Here is a 24,506-nt window from a genome sequence, read left to right as displayed (position 1 = left end):
ACTGCCAGTATCTCCTCCCAGGTCTGTCTCCAGATCCTCTAGATTTGTTACATCCCTTCTACTGCATCTTATGTGCATCTCTTCTGCTGGTGCCCATTGTACAGTGTCCTTGTACCAGAACGTTGTTGCGGCGGCTCTATCACCCAGCCATCCCATAGCTATACATTTTTTTTTAGCAAGGACCAGTGCAAGTTGTAAAAATTTCCACTGCATTTTCTTTTTTTAATTTAGTAAAAAATAATGATTAATTTAGGTGCATGTTAGTTAGCATGACAAGGCTGCAGCCTGCTGCATTGAAAATCATTCACATTTACAGAAGAAAAAACTGGATATTTATTTTATATGCACAAGTTTCCATATGCACGTCTTCCTGCCTTTTCAGAAATTCAACAAAAATGCTGCCTCAGCCATGGTCTTTGTGTTTAAATCTAATCTGTATAAATCTAATCTGTTTCATTCTAGAAGGAAGGGGGAAGGTGCCTTAATGTAACAATGGCAAGGTCCCTTACTTGAAGCTCTGCAGTGTAGTTAAAATAAGCTATTGTGTTCATATGTTTCATAATGTGTGAGCTCACAGCCTTAATTGTGCACTACCTTAGCTAAAATACTGTAAGAGGAAGTGTTGCAAGGATATCGTAAAAATAGTTTGATTTGCTTTTATGGTTGAAACATTACTTCTACTTAATATCACGTCTGGGAATGTGTGTGTGTGTCTGCTTTTGTTTTTGAACATTATGAAGAAACTGCTATTTGGAGATGAGCCAGACTTTTTTTTGCTAGAACGTTTTTATTTAGACGTGAGATTAGCAATATATTGTTTTTATATGATAAATAAACATCTATTAAACACTTTGGTGACCATACATTTAAACGTTTTTAAATTTTCTGTACCGACTTATTCCTGACACAACATGGCCCAGAGAATTAAATGTTTGCTTCTGACTTCTAATGTAATCTTCCAATTTGGGGCTTGAAACTTGCGTTGCTAACTTAGCCCTTTATCCTTCTGATGTTGACAAACATCTGCAAATAAACTGGATAATTCCAACCTCTGTCAATTTCAATATTTTGAGACGCAGTGCAATGTTACGAAGTGCTGTTGAAAAAATTCCGCTATTATTATGCAGTACACATTGTATGGGTTAAGGCCTCATTTAACATTTGTTTTCATATTGCACTGTAAACATAAAAGCAGTAGTAATTAAAGATTGTTTTTAATGTAATGTAATGTAGTTTATTAGTTTTAGGTAGTAATAGCTGAACAAGGATGTCATGCAGCAGTTTCAATAAATATTGTTGTTGAGCAATAGCCACACAATCCCATTCCACCCACTCCACACCCGGAGTCCCCCCTTCTATATTTTATCAAGCAGCTTACATATCGGTCCCAAACATACAAATTTCAGTATCCACATTTTGGTGGTATTTTAGACAGGGATTGAGTACAATTCCTCTACAATTAGCCTAATCCTTCCACCTTTTGCGGTGTTTTTTTTGAGGACACACTCTGGCCTCATAGACTGGCCTCTCAAGACTCATGCACCAATCAAGACCACTCCTCCAGGTGTCCAAGGAAGAGGGGTCAACACCTTTCCAATTCTGAGCTACTTCTTTCTTGGCCACTAATAGACCAATTCACAACAGTGCAAGTTATAATTGTTGCGGTCTGGATTGATAGCAATATGCAGCAGGATCATCTTGGGTTCCCTGGGAAGTAACATGCCTAACATCTCAAGCATTGACAAAACCTTAGGGTCTTCCCCAGCCAGGGGTACGCACTAATAACTATGCCATACACATAGCTGGGTATTACAGGTCTTTATTCCCCTGAGTGTAACTGTGAACTCAACATTCTAAACTTGCATTCACTTCACTACGTTCTATTACTTCACAGTTTTCCAGAATCTTTCAGGAGCCAAAAGTGTTGCGTTTTCCAAACTATTCTTTAGGTTGACATTAGTATCTAACGAGTGGTGAGCCACATATTTGAAATGTGAGTAATCTTGCATAATGGATTTCCCAGGACGTTGAGCCCAGTGTCCTTTGCTGATTAAGACATGGAATGGCTCAGCATCAAATGGAGCATTAGACTTAAACTTTCTTGGCTGATGGAGAAGCACTCGATGGCCTCTTGTGAAAACAATGCCTTTTGTTTAGGAAAGTACCCTCTCTTTGCCATGGTTACCCCCATTTTCTGCCTGATGCCAGTGTGCTTGACTGTATTCGCTGGGGTCATGCTAACCAGGACTCCAGTGATTATGCTCTCTCTCCTCTAAATTTTGTCACTGCATACTGGTAATCCAGTATTTCACCTATAATTGGCATAGTGGGCCCCCTTATAAGTCCCTAGTATATGGTACCTAGGAACCCAGGGCATTGGGGTTCCAGGGGATCCCTATGGGCTGCAACATTTCTTTTACCACCCATAGGGATCCCATGCAAAGGCTTCTGCAGGACTGCCATTGCAGCCAGTGTGAAAAGGTGCATGCACCCTTTCACTGCCGTTTACACTGCAGCAAGTCACTTATAAATCACCCCTATAGCGTGCTCTTTAGCCCTGAGGGTAGGGTGCAGAGTACCTGTGTGTGAGGGCACCCCTGCACTAGCAGAGGTGCCCCCACGACCTCCAGGACCATTTACCCAGACCTTGTAAGTGCAGGAACGCCATTTTACACGTGCACTTGGACATAGGCCTCTACCTATGCCCATCTACATAATGGTAACTCCGAACCTAGGCATGTTTGGTATCAAACATGTTGGAATCATACCTCAATGTTTTTGCAAGCATTGGTTGTATGATCCTGATTCCATGCACTCTGTGGGCTCCTTAGAGGACCCCCAATATTCCTTTTCCAGCCTTCTGAGGTTTTCCAGGCAGCCCTAGCTGCTGCCACCTCTGACAGGTTTCTGCCCTCCTGTTGCTTGAGCAGCTCAAGCCCAGGAAGGCAGAACAAAGGATTTCCTTTTGGAGAGGGGTGTTACACCCTCTCCTTTTGGAAATAGGTGTTACAGACTTGGGAGGGGTAGCCTCCCTAAGACACTGGAAATGCTTTAAAGGGAACAGATGGTGCCCTCTTTGCATAATCCAGTCTACACCAGTTCAGGGACCCCCAGTCCATATTCTGGCACGAAACTGGACAAAGGAAAGGGGAGTGACCACTCCCATGTCCATCACCACCCCAGGGGTGGGGCCCAGAGCTCCTCCAGAGGGTCCCTGGGTTTTGCCATCTTGGATTCCAAGTTTGGAGGGCACTCTGGGAGCATCAGAGTGACCTGTGCCAGCAGGTGACGCCAGAGCCATCCCCTGGTAGGTGCTTACCTGTTTAGCTGACCTACTTAGGGTCTCTCTTGGATGGTCCTTCAGATTCGGATTGCAAGACTCCAGCAGGAATCCTCTGCATCCCTTACTTCACCTTCTTACTGAAGAAGCTGCATCTGGACCCTCCAGGAACTCTACAACTGCAACAAAGAAGCAAAGACGACTTCTGCAACATTGTATCTTCAGCTCCTGCTTGCAACAGTTTCCCAATCGGGCATCCTCATAAGACAGCCTGTCTTCCGCCTGCACCAGAAGAACAAATGAATCTCCCTTGGAGTGAAGGAGACACTCCCCTGCTTCAGCAGGCACCTCTCTGCAATGACGACCGGTTGTGTGGGACCCCCTCTCATGACGAGTTGTGTGGATCCTGCATTACGAGTGGTGGACTGAAGTGGTGCCGACAGTCCTGATGTCCAACTGTCCAACTTCGGTGGAGGTAACAGCTTGCCTCCCCACGCAAGACAGTACCCCCCATGCACCACGTGTTTTGCACTTGGCAAAGCTTGTTGGCATCCTTCCACAAAGTTCTTTGTGCACCTCTGGGCCCCAGCACTCCTTGCTGCAATACACAGCTTCCTACGTGGTTCTCCGGTGGCATGTGAGCCTTTGTTGTAGTGCTGCGTGGGCCTCCTTTTGCACCTTCCTTGTCCCCATGCTGTGGGACTTCTGTGCATGCTGCCTGGTCTTCTAAGGGCTCTCTGAGTTGCTGAGAGTCCCCTCTGACTCCCTCTACTAGGTAGAGTCCACCAGGTCCCTCCTGGTCCTGGGCAGCGCCATTTTCTGCTAACTGCGAGAATTGCGTGTGCCAAGGCTTGTTGGCAAAATCCAGCAACGCAAACCAGACTGCAATCGTCGATCTGGCATCATCGGCGCCAACCAGGAACCTGCATCCCTCTTCTTGAGTGCAGTACTGACTGTTGTTCTTCACCAGTGGTTCTTCTTTTGGACCCTGGACTCATCTGTGCTTCTTGGACTTGGTCCCCTTCTTCCACAGGTCTTCAGGTCCAAGAATCCATCATTGGTGTCTTGCATTCTCTTCTGGTTCTTGCATTATCTTCTTTCTCATGTTTTTGTGTGATCTAGGAAAGTTACTGTGATTTACTCCCACTTTCCTGGGCTCTGGGGTGGGTTCTATTACTTACCTTTGGTGTTTTCTAATACTCCCAGTGCCCCTCTAAACACTACACTTGCCTATGTGGGAAACCGACATTCGCATTCCACTTTCTTAGTTTGTGTCCCCCTTAGGCCAATTTCTAACTGTTTTTAAAGCTATTTCTGCATACTAGTGTTCTAATTTGTGTATTACTTACCTCCTAAGGGAGTATAGTCTCTAAGGTATTTTTGGCATTGTGTCACCAAAATAAAGTACCTTTATTTTTGTAACACTGAGTATTTTCTTTCATATGTGTGAGTACTGTGTGACTACAGTGGTATTGCATGAGCTTTGTCTCCTAGATAATCCTTGGCTGCTCAGCTACAGCTACCCCTAGAGAGTCTGGCTTCTAGACACCGCCTACATTTCACTAATATCTGATAACTGGACCTGGTATAAGGTGTAAGTACCTTAGGTACCCACTACAAACCAGGCCAGCCTCCTACATTGGTGGTGCAGCGGTGGGATAAGTACTTAAAATTGCCTTATCACTCTGTCACCGGTGCTTTCCACAGGAAAGAATACTCTATACCTAGAGCTATACACATATACTTAGTACAGGGTTCTAGCCTCTTACTTTCCTTTCCAAGAGACTAGACGTTAGGTAGGTTATGGTTTCCTATACTACACTAACACACACTCAAATCATGTCTACTGCTGGGCCTAGCTCTGATGTTATGGGTACTCCCCATGAGGACATGACCTTCAAGGAATTTTAAGGCCTTTGCACAGATAGGAAACTAGAGGTGGGGAAGAACCCCAACAATAATTTCCTTTTGAGCCTCCTTCTTCAGGATGATCAGGAGCATGCTTATAGCCAGGAGGAGGAGGTAGAGGCAGATTCCAACCTCTTGGAATCAGAAAATCACCCTTCAGGTTCAGGGAACGGCTCTTCCAAAGACCTTACACCTAGCAGACCCAGTAGTGTAGCTGGTAGTGGGAGGGGTAGTCATTAAGGTAGGTCTCCTTTCACACCAGAAGGTCAAGTCACTAGGGTCACAAAAGTTAGGGAAAGGTCTACCTCTGCCCATTCCCATATCACCTAAGTGTCTGAGGGATCCCATGGTTCAACTCCAGGTGATGACTCCATAGATACGGCGCTCTGGAAACTGAGACTGGAGGAGGTCAGGCTGAGGCTGCAGCAGCAACAGCTAGCCCTAGATAAGGGAGGCTTTGACTGTGCAAAGGGAAATGCAGGGGTTGAGGTTAGTACCCCATGGTGGCAGCAGCAGCAGTTTCAGGAGTTATGGGATCAGAGGGGACACCATTGATTCTAGACACCAGCATACAAATGTTCCCCCACTTGAGATGGCTTGCAAACTTCAGAGGGTCCCTCAATGGCAGTGGACTGCTATTCTGTCGTTGTCCTTTTCTGACAAGGGGAGGGATAGACTTCCCATTGTCAGAAAAGACGACTCAGACAACTATGGCATTCTTAAAACTGCACTCTTGGATAGATTTGGCTTAGTCACTGAACAATACAGGATTTAGTTCAGAGAAACCAGAAAAGAGTCCTCACAGGATTGGATTGACTTTGTGGACTCTTCTGTTAAGGCTTTAGAAGGCTGGTTACATGGCAGCAAAGTGTCTGATTATGAGGGCTTATACAATTTGCTTCTGAGAGAGAATATTTTGAATAACTGTGTCTGACTTGTTGCACCAGTATTTGGTAGACTCAGATCTCTCCCCAAGAACTGGGAAAGAATGCAGACAAAGGGGTCAGAACAAGAGTGATCAGAAAGGCTCATACATGGGGTGACAAGGACAAGAAGAAGGATGGTAAGTCAGATGACAAAGGTGGGGACAAAGATAAGACCAAAGAGTCTTCATCAGACCCACAAAATTCTTCTGGGGGTGGGTCTAAATTCTCTTCCAACCATTAGAATAAAAAGCCTTGGTGCTATAGGTGTAAGAACAAAGGCCATTGGGCATAGCTGTGGTGGTGGGAAAAATAACACTACCCATAGTCAATCCAAGGGTGTGGCAGGACCCACTCTGAGACTTGTAGTGTGGTTTGGTTTAGTTAGGGAAACAACTGATGCTGTTTTAGTCTCTGATGATAGCATTGACCTTGCCTCCCTTGTTTCTTGTCCCCTTAATATGGATAAGTACAAGCAACAACCCCTAAGAAATGGTGTTCAGGTTGAGGCCTACCACGACACAGGTGCCAGTGTCACAATGGTGACTGAAAACTGGTGCCCCCGGGCAACACCTACTTGGTCATCAGTACCAAGTGACAGACGCCCCTAACAACAATGTAAGTCACCCCATGGCTGTTGTTGATCTCAACTGGGGGTAGGGGTGGGGAGGGCGTCGTTACTGGTCCAAAGAGAGTTATGGTATCCGCGGACCTACCTGTAGAATGTCTACTAGGAAATGACTTAAAGACTTCAGCTTGGGCTGAAGTGGAGTTGGAGGCCAATGCTGCCATGCTGGGCATTCCTGGGCATATCTTTGCTTTGACAAGGGCTCAGGCCAAGAAGGAAAGAGGACCGGGAAACGTGAATCCTGGAAAAATGGACCAAGAACTTCCCAAAAGCAGGGGTAGAAAGGGTAAAAAGTTATCCACTATCCCTCCCTCCACTGAAGATTCCGCCTTTGAGGAGGATCAGTCTATTCCCTGTGCAGAACCTACACCAAGCTGACACAGCTGAGCTTTTAGGTGCAGGGGGTCTGACAGGGAGGAGTTAAGTTTGGCTCAGCAGACCTGTCCCACACTTGAGGGTTTCACAGCAAGCTGTCAAACAAGAGGCAGGGGATATCAGTGACACCCATAGGATGTATTGGGAAAACAGTCTTTTATACACTGAGGCAAGGGAACCAAAGCATGGTGCCACCAGGTGAATGGTCATTCCCTTGTAGTATAGAGAATTTCTGTTGACCGTAGCGCATGATATTCTCCTTGCTGGACATTTGGGGGATATGTAAAACCTGGACAAACTGGCTCCTCAGTTTTACTGGCCTCCTATGTCAGAGGACACAAAGGAGTTTTGTCGCTCTTGTGTCACTTGCCAAGCCAGTGGCAAGACTGGTGGCACCCTAAAGGCCCCCTTGGTCCCTCTACCAGTGGTTGGGGTGCCCTTTGAAAGGGTAGGGGTTGACATTGTTGGCCCCCTTGACCCTCTAACAGCTTATGGAAATAAGTTAATTTTAGTTGTAGTGGACCATGCCACTAGATATCCAGAAGCTATACCTCTGAGGACCACTACAGCTCCTGCAGTGGCCAAAGCCCTCCTGGGAATCTTTAACAGGATGGGTTTTCCAAAAGAGGTGCTGTCAGACAGAGGTAGCTACTTCATGTCTGCATACCTGAAAGCAAGGTGGAAAGAGTATGGGGTAACCTACAAATTCACCACACCTTGCCATCCCCAGACAAATGGGTTGGTTGAGAGGTTTAACACAACCCTCAAAGGTATGATTATAGGACTCTCTGAAAAACTCAGGAGGAGATGGGCTGTCCTCTTACTGTGCCTCCTATTTGCCTACGGGGGTACCTCAGAAAGGAGTGGGCTACAGTCCCTTTGAACTCCTTTTTGGTCACCCTGTTAGGGGCCCATTAGCTCTTGTGAAAGAGGGATGGGAGCGACCCTTGAAGCCCCCTAAACAAGATATAGTAGACTATGTGCTTGGCCTAAGATCAAGAATGTCTGAGAACATAAAATAGTCCACTAAAAACCTTCAGGCAAGCCAAGAGTTACAGAAACAATGGCATTACCAGATGGCTGTCCTGACAGTGTCCCGACCAGGACAGAAGGTGAGGTTACTGGAGCCTGTGGCACCTAGAGCACTCCAAGACAAAAGGAGTGGACCACACATCATAGGGGAAAAGAAGGGTGAGGTCACTTACTTAGTTGAGCTAGGCACTCCGAGAAGTCCTCTTAGAGTACTTCATGTGAAACGCCTGAAGCCCTACTATGACAGGGCTGACTTAACCCTGCTCATGGCCACTGATGAGGGACAGGAAGATGAGTGACCCTCTCCCTGATCTCTTCTCCAACACTGCAGCTGATGGCTCAGTGGAAGGAGTTATCCTAGCAGACTGCCTTACTGAGTCTTAGAAGGAAGACTGTAGGAACCTCTTAGGTCAATTTTCTGAGCTCTTTTTTCTGGCTCCTGGTCAGACTACATGGTATGAGCACACCATTGATACTGAAGACAGTTTACCTGTCAGAAGTAAGATTTATAGACAGCCTGACCATGTCAAAGACTGCATTAAATATGAAGTTCAGAAAATGTTTGACTAAGGAGTGATTGAGCACTCTTGATAGCCCCTGGGCCAGCCCAATGGTGCTTTTAACCAAACCTCAAAAGGGAGATGAGGTTCTGTGTAGATTCCAGAGGGCTCAACACAGTAACAAAGACTGAGGCTCACCCTATACCCCGGGCAGATGAGCTTCTTGTTACACTGGCATCTGCCAAGTATCACAGCACTTTTGATTTGACTGCAGGGTATTGGCAGACCAAACTATCAGAAAATGCTAAACCTAAGACCGCTTTCTCTACCATTGGAGGGCATTAACAGTTTACTGTTATGCCCTTTGGTTTGAAGAATGCATCTGCCACTTTTCAGAGGTTGGTGAACACAGTCCTCCAAGGTCTGGAAGCTTTAAGTGCAGCGTATCTTCATGATACTGCGGTTTTTAGCTCCACCTGGGATGACCACCTGGTGTATGTATGGAAAGTTTTGGAGGCCCTGCAGAAAGCAGGCCTCACTATGAAGGCCTCAAAGTGCCCGATAGGGCAGGGGAAGGAGGTTTATCGGAGACACCTGGTTGGTGGAGAACAGATTGAACCACTACAGGGGAAGATTCAAACTATTTTAGACTGTGCTCCCCTACAACACAGACCCAGGTTAGAACCTTTCTTGGTCTCACTGGGTATTACAGGAGGTTCATAAGAACTGTGGCTCCATTGTTGTCCCTCTTAATGACCTCACCTCTAAGACAAAGGCCAAAAAAGGTATTATGGACAGCTAGCTGTCAGACAGCTTTTGAGGAGCTAAAGCAGGCTGTGTGCACTGCACCGGTCTTAAAAAGCCCAAACTACTCCAAGAAATTTATAGTTCAGACCGATGCTTCAGAGGTAGGGGTTGGGGCAGCTTTATCACAACTGAATACAGAGGGCCAGGGTCAACCTGTAGTTTTTATTAGTAGAAGGTTGACCCCTAGAGAAAAGTGTTTGTCAGCCATAGAGAGGGAGGCCTTTGCTGTGGTCTGGGTCTTGAAGAAGTTGAGATCATACATCTTTGGGACTCACTTCATTGTTCAGACAGACCACATACCTCTCTTATGGCTCAAGCAAATGAAAGGAGAAAACCCTAAATTGTTGAGGTGGTCCATTTCCCTACAGGGGATGGACTTTGCAGTGAAACATAGACCTGGCATTAACCACTCCAATGCAGATGAACTCTCCAGATATTTCCACTTAGACAATAAAGACTCATCTGGGCAAGGTGAGCCTTATTACCCTAATTTTCTGCCTGATGTCAGTGTGCTGGACTGTGTTCACTGGGATCCTGCTAACCATGACCACGAGGATTATGCTCTCTCTCCTCCAGGTTTCTGCCCTCCTGTTGCTTGAGCAGCTCAAGCCCAGGGAGGCAGAACAAAGGGTTTCCTTTGGGAGAGGGGTGTTACACTCTCTCCCTTTGGAAATAGGTGTTACAGGCTTTGTAGTGGTAGCCTCCCCAAGCCACTGGAAATGCTTTGAAGGGCACAGATGGTGCCCTCCTTGCATGCTAAAGTATATACCAGTTCAGGGACCCCAGTCCCTGCTCTGGCACCAAACTGGACAAAGGAAAGAGGAGTGACCACTCCCCTGTCCATCACCACCCCAGGGTTGTGCTCAGAGCTCCTCCAGAGGGTCCCTGGGTTTTGCCATCTTGGATTCCAAGTTGGCAGGGCACTCTGGGAGCATCTGAGTGGCCAGTGCAATCAGGTGACATCAGAGCCTCCCCTGATAAGTGTTTACCTGTTTAGCTGACCAGTCCCCCTTTCAGGGCCATTTAGGGTCTCTCTCTTGGGTGGCTCTTCAGATTTAGATTGCAAGACTCCAGTAGGAATCCTCTGGATCCTTTACTTCACCTTCTTACCAAAGAAGCTGCATCTGGACCCTCCAGGAACTCTACAACTGCAACAAAGAAGCAAAGACGACTTCTGCAACATTGTATCTTCAGCTCCTGCCAGCAAGTGCAACTGTTTCCCGGTCGAGCATCCTCAAAGAACAGCCTGTCTTCAGCCTGCTCCTGAAGAACAAAGGAGTCTCCCTTGGGGTGAAGGAGCCCCTCCCCTACTTCAGCAAGCACCTCTCTGCAACAACGACCAGTTATGTGAAATCCTTCCCCTGACGAGTTGTATGGATGCTGCATTACCGGCAGTGGACTGAAGTGGTGCTGACAGTCCTGACGTCCAACTGTCCAACTTTGGTGGAGGTAACAGCTTGCCTTCCCACGCAAGACGGTACCCCCATGCACCATGTGTTTTGCAGTTGGCAAGGCTTGTTGGCATCCTTCCACGAAGTTCTTCGTGCACCATGCAGCTCCGGGCCCCAGAACTCCTTCCTGCAACACACAGCTTCCTGCGTGGTTCTCCAGCGGCGTGGGACCCTTTGTTGTAGTGCTGTGTGGGTCTCCTTGTGCACCTTCTTTGTCCCCAAGCTGTGGGACTCCTGTGCGTGCTGCCTTGTCTACTGAGGGCTCTCTGAGTTGCTGAAAACCTCCTCTGACTCCCCCTTCCTAGGTAGAATCCACCAGGTCCCTCCTGGTCCTGGGCAGCACCATTTTCCGCTCACTGTGAGCTTTGCATGTGCCAAGGCTTGTTGGCGGAATCTAGCGATGCAAACCAGACTGCAATCATCCATCCGGCGTGGACATCATCTGCACCAACCAGGAACTCTCATCCATCTTCTGGAGTGCAGTATGGACTGTTGTTCTTCACCTGTGGTTCTTCTTTTGCACCTTCAACCGAGTTAGCAGGGGATCCTATTCTCCCTGGACTCTTGTGTGCGTCTTAGACTTGGTTCCCTTCTTCCACAGGTCTTCAGGTCCAGGAATCCATCATTGGTGTCTTGCAGTCTCTTCTGGTTCTTGCATTATCTCCTTTCTCATGTTCTTGTGTGTTCTAGGAAAGTTACTGTGATTTGCTCCTGCTTTCCTGGGGTGGGTTCTTTTACTTACCTTTGACGTTTTCTAATACTCCCAGCGACCTTCTACACACTACAATTGCCTAGGTGGGAAATGGACATTCGCATTCCACTTTCTTAGTATATGGTTTGTGTTCCCCGTAGGACCATTTCTAACTATTGTGATTTTTATTGTTTGCACCGTTTTCTGTTTTTACTGCTATTTCTGCGTACTAATGTATATAATTTGTGTATTACTCAACGCCTAAGGGAGTATAGACTCTATGGTATTTTAGGCATTTGTGTCACCAAGATAAAGTACCTTTATTTTTGTAACACTGAGTATTTTCTTTCATGTGTGTGAGTACTGTGTGACTACAGTGGAAATGCATGAGCATTGTCCTCTAGATAAGCCTTGGCTGCTCAGCTACAGCTACCCCTAGAAAGCCTCGCTTGGCTTCTAGACATTGCCTACATTTCACTAATAACAGATAACTGAACCTGGTATAAGTTGTAAGAACCTTGGGTACCCACTACAAACCAGGCCAGCCTCCTACATTTTGCATGTCGTCAATTGTCTGTTTGGCCTTCATTTTCTTTTTACGATTCAAGTCTTTAGTAAAGGTCTTTTCCTCAGTAAAAGATCTTTTGTTGGTCCATTGAGGTAACATGGTTGTCATTGCTCTCCCAAACATCAAAGTTTCTGGGCTTTTACCTGTGGTCGAGTGAGGAGTTAAACCGTAAACTCGTAGAGTAGAATTCAAGACAGTTTTAATGTTGAGCTTTTCCAATATGGCAAACTGAACAGTTTTTTTTAATGTACTTATGAAACTATCGACAAGGCCATTAGCCTGTGGCCAATGAGGTGTGATCTTCTAATGCTTCACATTGACATGACTGAGAAAATCTATGATTTTTCGACTGCTGAGAGATTGGCCATTGTCAGATTTCAAGATTGTAGGACTACTCCATGTCACAAAGATGTCATCTAATCTCTTGATGACTCTCTTGAGTGATAGATGACATATCTTCAATCAATGGAAAACTGGAGTATTCCTCAACATTCACCATTAGGTGATATCTATTGTCATGAGGACCGAAAAAGTCAACAGAAATTATTTACCTTGATTCATTTGGCACCTTTCACATGCTTAAGGGGTGTTAAGTGGTTTTTGATGACAGGCAGTTGTATAGATGACAGGCCTTCAACTCTTTTTCAAGTCTTTCATTGAGATGAGGAAATTAAACTTGGTCTCAGAGAGCTTGCTTTGTGTCAACGATTCCACGACGGCCTTCATGGGTAACTTCAATTATGTTTTGTCTCAGACTGTCCAGAATAACAATTCTCGAACCTCTTAAGATAATACCTTCTTGAGTCACGGATACTTCATCTTTGACATTATTGAACTTCTGGTATTTGCTGTCACTGGCAAGAGATCCAGTGTGCTGATCCCAAGACGATAATGTTATTATTTTTAACATGTGAGTATCTTGACTCATGGCAGTGATAATTTTCACTGACGATATGGGAGCTGGTGTTTTGTTTTCACATTTAAGTTTATGTAGGCTTCAGCTGTCTTGGAAGGGGGGCCCTGACAGTGTATAGACCTTGTGGACAAGTACTTGGCAGGGTTTTGAACATTACCTGGGTGTTGCACAACTGTGTAGTCGTGCTCTTGTAATCGTATAGCCCAACATTCAGTGCGAGGGAGCATCTTTGGATTGCCAAAAGTGGTCAACTATTCTTGATGATCTATCCCAAGCATAAAAGGTTTTCTGTAAAGAACACCCAGAAATGTTCATAAGCCCACACCACTGTTAGACTTTCTTTTTCAGGTTGTGAATGAGCATGTTCTGTTTAGACAAACCTTTTCTTGTATATGCCATGATACATCTTTGAGCATTTGGTTGTCTGCTTTGCTGTGCAAAGACTGCACTTAGCCCACAGGGCTTTCATCAACAATAACTTCTGTATAGAGCTCTGGATCAAAATCTGCCATTTCAGTAGTGTTCTCAATAGCTTGTTTGATTCTCTTAAAGCTTTGCTTCGAGATTCCAGTGACCAATGAAATGAAACATTCTTTTTATGTCAGATCTCCCAATGGAGCACTCATAATGGCAAAGTATCATATGTATCTGGAACAGTAACTGGCCATGAAAAGGAATGAACACAACATGGCAACATCTTGTGGGGGACTTGCAGTTGACAATGTTTTCACTTTAGCAGAATCAGGTGTCATTCCCTTATCGGAAAAGATATGGCTGAATAACTTTAGCTTTGTCTCATTGAATTCACATTTCTCAGCATTCAAAGTTAAACCTGCATCAACCAGTAAACAACACTCTTGCATGAGACCTTTATCATGCTCCTTCTGTGTAGTTCCGAAAACGAATGTCATCACTGTAGTTAATAGCATTTATGAGAGGCTGTATGATATGTTGTATGGCATCTTGAAAAATGTCTGCAGCTGATGACTCACCAAAATTTAGGGCCTGTTTTAAAAGTCAGCAGAAGGGTTATTATTCACAACGGTGACGGAAATTCCATCCGCTGCCATCTCAATCACATTATCTTCAGTGGGATTTAGATTTCACGGATTGGATATCCGTCACCCATGTGACAGAGTAACCCGTCCACCGACTTCTAAATCAGGGCCTTAGTCTTTTATATTGAAATAGACCAATGTGTAAAGAAAATGTTGTAATGTACCTGCAATTCTCCTCAAGTTCCAACTAATGATGTCCTTTATTTAAATAAAGGCGAGAGTTTTACCATGTCAGCAATGTGTTGACCTGGATCTCATTCTCTTTCAGTTGCCTAGTTCGCTTTACGCATATTCACACAGATGCGTACAGCTCCTTTACTGTCCTTTTTGGGTACTACCGCTATGGGAGAAACTAATAGCTTTGAACTAGTAGAACTCTCAATGATATCTTGTTTAAGTAATGATTTGAGTTCCTTTTCAAAATGTTCTTGTAAATGAAATTAAATTCTTCTGTTCTCTTTGCAACAGGACTGACATCCTCATTAATATGCAATTGTACTTTCATAGTATTAATTTTCCTAACCCATGAAACAAAGAAGGGAACTGACCTACTATTTCCTAAAGAGCATTTAAGTTGTAGTTCACTGAGCTCAGTCCCGTATCATCAGCTGTGCTGAAATAGAGTAAACAGGCACTTGATGATCTACATTGAAGCACATGAATAGGCGCTTGCACTTTGGTCTTCTTGGGTTTTATTGTCGCTATGAATGAAACTGTAGACCAATCAATCACCCTGCCTACTTTTTACGCACCCCCACATCCCTCTCATGAGGATGAGAGACTTCCCTACCTAGATCCAAAAACAGCATTAGATTTCTACCTAAATCATACCAAAGATTTTCCTGGTGGACGATCAACTCTTTGTGGGTTATGTGGGTGCTATGAAAGGAAGGGCAGTTGTAGGAAGCTGGCCTGGTGTGTGGTGGGTACTTAAGGTACTTACACCTTATACCAGGTCCAGGTATCCCCTCCTAGTGAAGTGTAGGCAGTGTCTAGAAGCCAGGCTCTCTAAAGGTAGCTGTGGATGAGCAGCCAAAGCAGTAGGAAACATTCAATACCACTGTAGTCACATAGCACTTGCACACATGAAAGAAAACGCTCAGTTGTACAAAAATAAAGGTACTTTATTTTTGGAACAAATCACCACAAAATACTAGTAGGGCAATCCTCTAATAGGACGGAAGTAATACATTAAATATATACACTAGCAATCCGAAGTGGGCATAGAGAAGGTTAGAAAAGAGTGCAAATAGCAATTGCCAATATTGACCCTAGGGGGTGCACAAACCATATACTCAAAAAAATGGAATGCGAACACAGGAGCCCAACCTAGGTAAGTAGATTGTGTGAAGGGGAGCTGGAAGTACCAGAAAACCACAAAGTTAAGTAACACAGTACCCCTCACGACCAGGAAAGCAGGAGTAAATCACTGGAATTTCCCCAAACCACTCAAAAAGAAGAAAAGAAGACACCAAGACAAGACTGCAAGAAAACCAATGGTGGATTCCTGATGAAAGAAGACCTGTGGAGAGAGGGGACCAAGTCTACGATTCACAGTGGAGTCCAGGCAGAGTAGGAGCTACTTCCGACCCAGCTGTACTTGCAGCAGTTGGTGGACGGTCAGGAAGAACAGGTCAGCACTGCAGCCCTGGAGCCAGAGAAGAGTTCCTGATGGGTGCAGAAGATGTCCCTTGCTGGAGTGAAGATTGCAGACGGGTGTCGGTGCAGCAATTCCACCGAAAACCATGGTAAAAGCAAACTCGTGGCTAGTGGAAAAGTGATGCTGCCGGGGACCAGCAAGGCCCAGGAGGACTCAACCCAGGAGGGGGAGTCACAGCGGACCCTCAGCATCACAGAGAGTCCACAGGAGCAGAGGCAGCACCCAAAGGAGTCCCACAGTACGGGGACACAGGAGTCAATGAGGAGGCCCACACAGCACTACAAAAGAGGATCCCATGCCGTCGGAGAACCACGTAGGAGGCTGCACGTTGCAGGAAGGAGTGCTGGGGGCTGGAGCTACACGTCACCTGAAGATCCCTTGAAAGAGATTTCAACAAGCCTTGGCAGCTGCAAGAGACACAGTGCACGGGGGTACTGTCCTGCGTGGGAAGGCAAAGGCTTACCTCCACCACAGTTGGACAGCTGGCAGAGAGGACTAATACGGACCACCACCCATGGTACAGGATCCATGCAGCTCAAGATGAGGGGCTTGCTGTAGGTGCCTGTGGTTCCAGGGGAGTGACTCCTTCACTCCGAGAGAGATTCCTTCTTCTTGTGCAGGCTGAAGAGTTGCTGTCTTCTGAGGATGCACGGCTGGGGAAATGTTGCAAAGCTGGAAGGAGCCTGGGAAACAAAGTTGCAGAAGAGTCCTCTTCGTTGATTGCAGCGTTGTTGGTTCCTGGAGGGAACAGTCACAGTTCCAGTGGACAGAAGTTGAAGTGGAGGTTGCAGAGGAATTCTGCTGGAGTCTTGCAAGCCAAAGCTGAGGACCCACCCCAGAGGAAGACCTTAAATAGCTCTGAAAGGGGGATTAGTCACATAACCAGGTGTGCACCTATCAGAAGGGGGCTCTGATGTCACATGCCTGGCCTGGCCACTCAGATGCTCCCACAGTTCTCTGCCAACCTTAGAAACAAGATGGCAGAGCCCTGGAACCCTCTGGAGGAGCTCTGAGTGCCACCCCGAGGTGGTGATGGACAGGGAAGTGGTCACTCCCCTTTCCATTGTCCAGTTTCGTGCCAGAGCAGGGACTGTGGGGGTCCCTGAACCAATGTGGACTGGTTTATGCGCGGTGGGCACCAAATGTGCCCTTCAGAGCAAACCAGTGGCTTGAGGAGGCTACCCCTCCCAAGCCAGTCACACCTATTTCCAAAGGGAGAGTGTGTTACCTCCCTCTCCCAAAGGAAGTCCTTAGTTCTGCCTTCCTGGGCTTGATCAGATCAAGAAAGAGGGTAGTTTCTTACTGCAGTGCAGAAGAGGAACATCTTGCGATGGTTAGTCCTCTACATCAAAATGTGCTACGCTTTGGCAAAAAAGGAACCCCCTGAGGGTTTGCAAGCTCCTTCTACCAGAGCAACCGCTGCTACCACAGCATTAGCATGCGGAGTTTCAGTCCTGGATATTTGCCAGGCAGTGACGTGGGCATCCCTGCACGTGTTCACTAAACATTACTGTCTGGATAGTCAGGCCTTTAGAGACAGCTGCTTCGGCTGTTCGGTCCTGCAGGACTTTATGGTGTGATCTTGTAGCCCACCACCGGGGATGGTATTGCTTGGGTATCTATTCTAAGGTAAGGAATCTGCTACTAGAAGTCTCTATCAGATGTACAAGTTCCTTACCTTCAGTAACAATATATCTGGTAGAGATATGTCCTAGTTGCGGATTCCTTACAGACCCGCCCATCCTCCTCGCTCTGCTTACTGATTTCTAGGGACAGGAACTTCCCTTTAAGTTTAAGGGCCCTAGTTTTGGTGCACCATTCTCAGTGTTCTTCATGGCTCCGCGCTACTGGGATGGAAAGTTGTGAAAAGAAACAGACATCAGCGAACCGGGGTGGCGTGTATATATGATGCAACATCACGGCGACCATGACGCCTGCGGAGTCGACTGATGCCACTTGATGGCGCACAGGGGTACTGCTCGAAGACAAATCTCCGGATCCAGTCTGACGCCTGGGGGAAATTCTAAAGTAAGGAATCTGCAGCTAGAATATGTCTCTACCAGATATATCATTACCGAAGGTAAGTAACTCGTACATTTCGGTTTAGTCTCCGTTCAATTGCAGACAGTTATGTCATCCAGCAGCAATCCTTCTCATACATTCCGTGAAACAATTTTTTTACCTCTTTAAGATCCTTACCAACTGTATACATACAATCTCTGAGATGGTTTTTCTTATTCAGTTTCTTGGAGTACTTAAATTTTTGCTAGATCTTGCGTTTGGCATTCGTTGTTATCGTATCATTCCCATCCTTCTATATGCATACATGTCTGTTCCTGAATTAAAGGTGAATAAAAAAAATAAAGTAAGCAACTTAAATAATACCTTCATTTATTTATAATAAATAGTTAGACCCACATTGTCTGCTTTCTTCCTATACTTGTGTGTTTTATTGTACAACAGTCCCCTACATATTCATAATACTCTGTTTTGGCATAATATAGCACTGACACACTGCCTTATGGATACTGCAGGGCATTTAAGATACACGTGAGCATATGGACAAGATTAAACAATTACTCATATTAGGTCAAGCACATTTTGGTAATTAGCTTGACATATCGAGAAGTATTCATATATAGTGTTTCTATCTTCATACCACCGTTACAGAAGTGTGGTTGTATGATTTGGTTTTGCGATGTTTCCTGTAAGGATGTTTGTTTGTCTTAATGAATCACATGTAATGCGGCACATGTGACATCATAGTGTCTCTTTTATATATTGATTGTAGTTTGTGGAAATCAATTGAGTGCTCCAATTTCCACCTCGTGACCTCGCAGTTATTTCAGAATCTCCAAATTCACCTTGATTTTAACAGACTATTAAGATTTGTTGCAAATTATATGCAAAACATAGGGGTAACTCAAAGACATAAACAGATCTTATGCTCAGTATGAAGTTTTTAGATGTTTCAGTAGTACTGTGTCCTATATTATCTGGAAACTGGCATTGAGGATTTACATTGGGAGGGACATTTAAAATAAATTGTTCACATTCATACCGTTCAATGAAAAGAATGTATTTATTATATTTATTATAATTTGATATAATAACATTTGCCTGCTTGAATAACCTCAGGCACTTTCTAAGTGTATGTATGCTTACAGGTTTTTGCAGAGCCCTCGATCAGTCTGTTTGCTTTGGACTCGTGTGAAGGGAGAGAGGTATACTTTGAAGAAGCTGTGAATTCTGTTCTCAGCAAGGACCTTCACTTTTACACCCAATCGGTGTGGGTAAGAAGTGGACTGTAAGTAATGCCCAATATCCACCTTTGTTGCATTATTTGACTAATTTAAATAATATGTGATTTGTTTGGGCTTTAACTAAACTTCAGAATCTGGGCTGACACAGCACAAAGAAGCCAGCCAGGACAGTGAGAATTAATATCGCCAATCTTAGCAGCACATGAAATACTTCACAGAATGAATACCTGATCTTGAAGAAGCCTAAAACCATTTGTGGAAGCGGTAGTCAGGCAGCCTTTCAAACATCCCTATAGTATGAATCTCTCTCTCTCTCTCTCTCTCTCTCTATATATATATATATATATATATATATATATATATATATATATATACACATACATACATACACAAGGTTACAAGGATGTTATGTTCCCCCCTTTCTCTTTGTGTATATATGTGTGTGTGTGTGTGTGTGTGTGTGCACATGTGTGTTTGTGTATATATATATATATATATATATATATATTTGTATGAGTCTATTGGAATTAATGTCACATTAATCCTCTGGTGCACAGAAAAGATCATGATATGGTTGATTAGGTAAAGGTGAGGCCAGAACTGGTCTAGTGAATTTCAAATGTGCATAAGGCCACATACGCAAGTGGCCATCTAAACTCTTCGGAGTGTCTAGAGGATAATAGTTTAAGACCCTGCCAGTGGGTGCATTTGCATCTGTACCTGAGAACAAGCAGTAGATTTAAGCCCAAGTCTTGGTGCTGATCTTTTAATTATGTGGAATATTGTTGTCCAACATTGCAGCATAGTTATCTGAATGCCAAGATTACCTGTCCGTCTGGCATTGAGTGAGTTCAATGCTGACATTTTTGTCTGGCTATCCCACTTTAGAAAACATCTTTTACTTTTTGTGTGTTGTCTTTTCGCAAGAGCTGGAGGCGAGAAGGGCAAAGCTGTTTATTACAAGCACATCTCTTATGTTATCTTCAGCTACTAGCAGCCGGAGAATGAATAAATGTTTTTACACCTTCAACATGCTTGGTTCAACGACCATTTCTATTAAGGACTGGACACTGACCAGGTCTATTGAGCTTTCTAGATTGCCTAAGGAAAATGCAACTTGCACCCTGCACTTGATAGTTCATGGGAAACGTGTAAAGTGTCACCTTAAGAGGGTCCTTTTTAGGAGGAAAACACTACAAAAGGTTAAACAAAAAACTCCTTGGCAATCTTTTGCTCTTGATTGAAGATGAAGATTGATACAGAAGTTATTAGCAAGGCACCCATCTCACACCAGGGAAGAGGAAGGAGACAAGCAAGAGCGTCCAGAAGTAGATCCTCCCGAAGTCCTAATTACAAGAAGCAATAATCGTGGAACAAAATAGTAGCAAGTGGGGAAAAAGTGCAGTGAATAATAAGGGAAGAAATAAATTACAACACATTCATCTGTTGTAAATACCTATTTATATATATCATTCAAACAGGAACTGATATGGAAGGAAAAGACTCTACTTTATCTTTGAAGAAGAAGAAACCAAGCTAGACATCAGTTGCCAAGCATTACACTCCTGACACTCCATGCCACTTGCAGATTACTTCTGGGAGGGCCATGCAAGTGCAAAAGCACCAGTGTGATCTAGGTGGTGAAGACGCTTAACTGCATGATGAGAGCAGCTTCCAGCAACATGCTGCCTCACTGTGCGAGGAAGCACCATCTTCCCCCGACTGTTTGTAAGCTCCACTACAGACGTTTTATTCACTGTTTGAAGTAGTCCGCCGTGTCATACATATCGATAAGCTATCCTTGGACCTTGTTTAAGGTTATTATTTGTGCAATAATGTTTACAACAGGAGGGGTATCGTAAGGTAGGGGCAATTTATAATTATTTTCTCATAGTGGAGGGGATGTATCCGTATTAAAGGGGATATATATCGAAAGTTATTTCACAGTGCTTCCTGTTTGCTCAAATTAATCATTATCACAGATTGACACCTGCTTTCCAGTCTGTTGTAAGGAAAATGTAATCACACGAAATTTTAAGTTAAGCCCCCTCTTGCCTTTATGCCGAGCTTTGACAGCATGTATATGCCATTTTGTATGATAAATACATTTCTCTGTTGTTATCTTCGCAATATGTAAGCTACTGGCTGTTCAGTTCGTCAGTTGCTATATGTAAACTGCCGTGAACTGTCCTGGCTTTCATGATCCTGCTTAAGGGAGGTAATAGCATTTTAAATGACTTTAGGAAAGCATCCCTGGAATAATTAATTTCAGCTTTATTGTAGGCACTTGTAAACCTTATTCACACAGATTGTGCATCTCTTATTGTCAATGTGATCACTTCAACTCTAATACCATCTTGACCTTCATGGGGATGACACTCTCTGCTTCTAGCACTTTAAATGGAACCAAAGGCTAGGGTATCTCTTTCCATCGACTAGAATCTTTTGTAATTTTGAAATTAGGTGAAATCTGCGTATGCTTCTTTAGTGCCATAAACCCAACTCTTGCAATTTTCTTTGCTGAAGACACAGATTGAGGTTACTTTTTGGATTCTTTAGATTGGTGCTTTTTAAACCAAAAAATGCACCAATAGAAAATAAGTTGTTTACTAAATTTGCCAAGCTCCTGCCAACTCTATTGCAGACAATCGCAACAGCTTTTCTGATTGGTAAACCATATGAATGATCCTGTGGTTCCATGTGCCAATATCAATCTTTAACTGAATTTATGAAAATGAGTTTGAGAAGTTACCTTCTCATGCTTACCTGACACGCAGGCCTTTTACAGCAGCCAAGCAGGAGAAAATACCAAAGTGCTTGAAGGTGTCTGAGACATTCTGGCACTCAAAGATTACAAAGAAGCCTTATCCCTGCGTCTCGCCCTGTCATGGAGAAATGAGAGATTAGTACAAAAGTACTCCCACCTGTTTTGCAGGAGTTAAAATTAGCAAAACTCCAACTACAGATTTTCTCATGCAATGGGATCACGTTTTGCCTAGTTGCTGCAGACAACGCCCCAAACATCACTTAAAAATGTTGCTTTCTATTGGGTGGAATTTTAGTATTTGTGCCATTAGACTTTCATTGGAAGTGATAGAACTATTTTTCTCGAGGTCACCTTCTACTCCTTTTCATCATTTTTCTGATGATAGACAAGTACAATTTTGTTTTTATGAGCATTGTTTGTTCCTCACATTTTATATCATTTTACTTGGAAATCCAGGCAAGTAACTAAAGCAAGGATTGAGAGCATGCAAAAAGTGCAAAGAACTCTAGAATACATGACTAGGGAATTCTAAAACGAACACGCACAGGAACAATAGATAATGAAATAAAAAAAAAAGCAAATGAATTCCTAACTGAAGTAAATAAAATACCAAAGCAGAACTCTGGAACAAAATGAACAATTTCACTAGAGCACAACTAAGGAACCGAATGATCTACAATTTTAGAGTAGTGTGTTTGAACAGAAGGAAAAATGCCTCTAAAACAGGATTCGGGACCAGAAGGTGCTCCAGGACCAGCAACAGATCCTAGGATTAAAGAACAGTTTCGGTTGTCACAGCAAAAAGGGAAGTAAAAATTAAGTAATCTGAGATCTGCACGGTGCACATCAGAGGCGTAAAAAGGCCCCCGCAGTGCGGGGGGGGGGCAAGCTCCAGGGGGCCCCCTCAGCACAGCACCTGGCTTGAGTGAGTCCGGGGGGGGGGCCACTGTTACGTGCAGGGGGCCCCATCCTGTTTCGTTATTCCACTGGTGCACATGACCAAGCAATTGTCCATACAACAGAACAGAAAGCAAGACCAATTTTAAGGAAAGCCTCAGTAGGAAGATGGTTGTAAGAAAAATGAGCAATGGGATCGCAGGGATAATATGGGATGCAGATCAAAAGAGGAGCACAAGTGAAAGCAGATGGTTAGGTGGGAGTAATTAGCCAGGTGCTGGGAATCGGAGCTCCACCTAGAGAGTGAAGGTTGTACAGGGACTGGGAGAGGAAAACACTACTGAAGCTAGAAGCCATGTGAAACCAGGAATAAAGTATTGATTGGAAAGGAGCAGGGACAGAGTAAAGTCAGGACAGCATTTATGTATTTGTCAGGCTCTCGTTAAGGATGAGGCAATATGAGGCCAAACAAGGCTCAAATGTAAAACATGGAGTTGGCAAAGTTTAAGGGTGAAAAGTGCTGCATGGACAAGACTGCATCAGTATAGTATCATGACACCTAGGACAGGAGTCAAAAGTGGTTTGTAGTATGTCAAGAATTGGTCTATGGCACACACAGCTGAATGCAGGACCCCGCAGGGCACTTGTGAGTACCACTTAATGGCAATAGGCAGACTCCTGGCAGTTATGTAAAACATCAGAGTTCCCGCCTTGTACAAAGACCCCCAAAATTGAGAGTCTGAAGGGTGATTTAAGCCAGATAGCATGCTTGTCTGCATTGGGAAGGGAGCAAAGACAAATGGGAATTGTGTTGTTAGACGCTTGTAAAATCATCCAGTGTTCCCGTTGTCCAAAACAAGCACTTAATTATAAACCCTGGGTAATAAAGATGACACCTCTGAAGCATTGCGGAACTGTGAACATAATCATAATCCTTTGTCACTTAATTGCTTCTGGATCATTGATTCCCATAGCTAAGTTAAGTCTATAATATGCTGCTTATCGGGACTATGGAGTAGGTTAGCGTGCCAAGAAATGACTCATTGAAAAGATGGAATCAATAAATGATACACTGAATACTCCCTGTGTTCATCAACAGTTCCACACATAAAAATAGAAATCGTTGGGGGGCATGGCCAAGCAAAATGGCCGGCGGGGCACGCTCCTAGTGAGGTCCCGCTTTCCAGCTTAATCTGTCTTTCATCCTGGGGTGCCTGAAGTAATTGGTGTCAACCCCCCTTTGCTGTGGGATGGCGCCCCGAGTGGTCCGGTTTGGCGCAGTCTCATCACCGAGGTCCCGACATTGGGTATTGAGACCGTGTGTGTGGGCCATGCACAACGCGGCTGCCGGCCCCTGGGGGCCGGCGCTGCAGTGGTACACGGGCAGCGCGGGCCTACACTCCTGAACGTGCCCGGCTGGACTGGCGGTGGTCCCGCTAGTTACACGACCCCCAGCGGAGAGTGGAGGACTGCAGGGCCCTCAGATGGGCGGTAGGTGCCCTGAGTGAGCGCCGGTAGGGGCAGCTGGGCCCTCCCTGGAGGACCGCGGCGAGGCCTGAAGGGGTAATGCAGCTGGCCAGCACACATCGGAGCGGGTGCACGAGCAACAGTCCCGGGGCCTAGTTTTTAGTCATCTGAGCCTGAAGACCCTGGACTTACAGAGAGTGGTTTTTGGGGGTGCCTAGGACTTCTGATCTTGGTAGCACAGCAGAGAAGCAGTGCACAGTGGCGCCCTGCAATGGGAGGAGTAGCGGATCCTGTCCCTACGGCGCCTTGAGCTCC

General features: G+C 44.8%; 1 protein-coding gene across 2 annotated transcripts in view; it reads left to right on the top strand.

Moving 5' to 3' along the window:
* Nucleotides 1–24,506, top strand: part of CRYBG3 (crystallin beta-gamma domain containing 3) — a 1,300,096-nt gene that overhangs the window by 890,663 nt on the left and 384,927 nt on the right. For both annotated transcript variants that reach the window (XM_069204785.1, XM_069204786.1), the window contains one exon: nucleotides 18,965–19,104. In XM_069204785.1, the coding sequence (XP_069060886.1) occupies nucleotides 18,965–19,104 (140 nt within the window). The remainder of the gene's footprint in view (nucleotides 1–18,964; nucleotides 19,105–24,506) is intronic.

Source organism: Pleurodeles waltl, chromosome 8, assembly GCF_031143425.1.
Source record: "Pleurodeles waltl isolate 20211129_DDA chromosome 8, aPleWal1.hap1.20221129, whole genome shotgun sequence".
Lineage (NCBI taxonomy): Eukaryota > Metazoa > Chordata > Amphibia > Caudata > Salamandridae > Pleurodeles > Pleurodeles waltl.
Note: the sequence above shows the minus strand (reverse complement) of the source record. Positions and strands in the feature narration are given on the sequence as shown.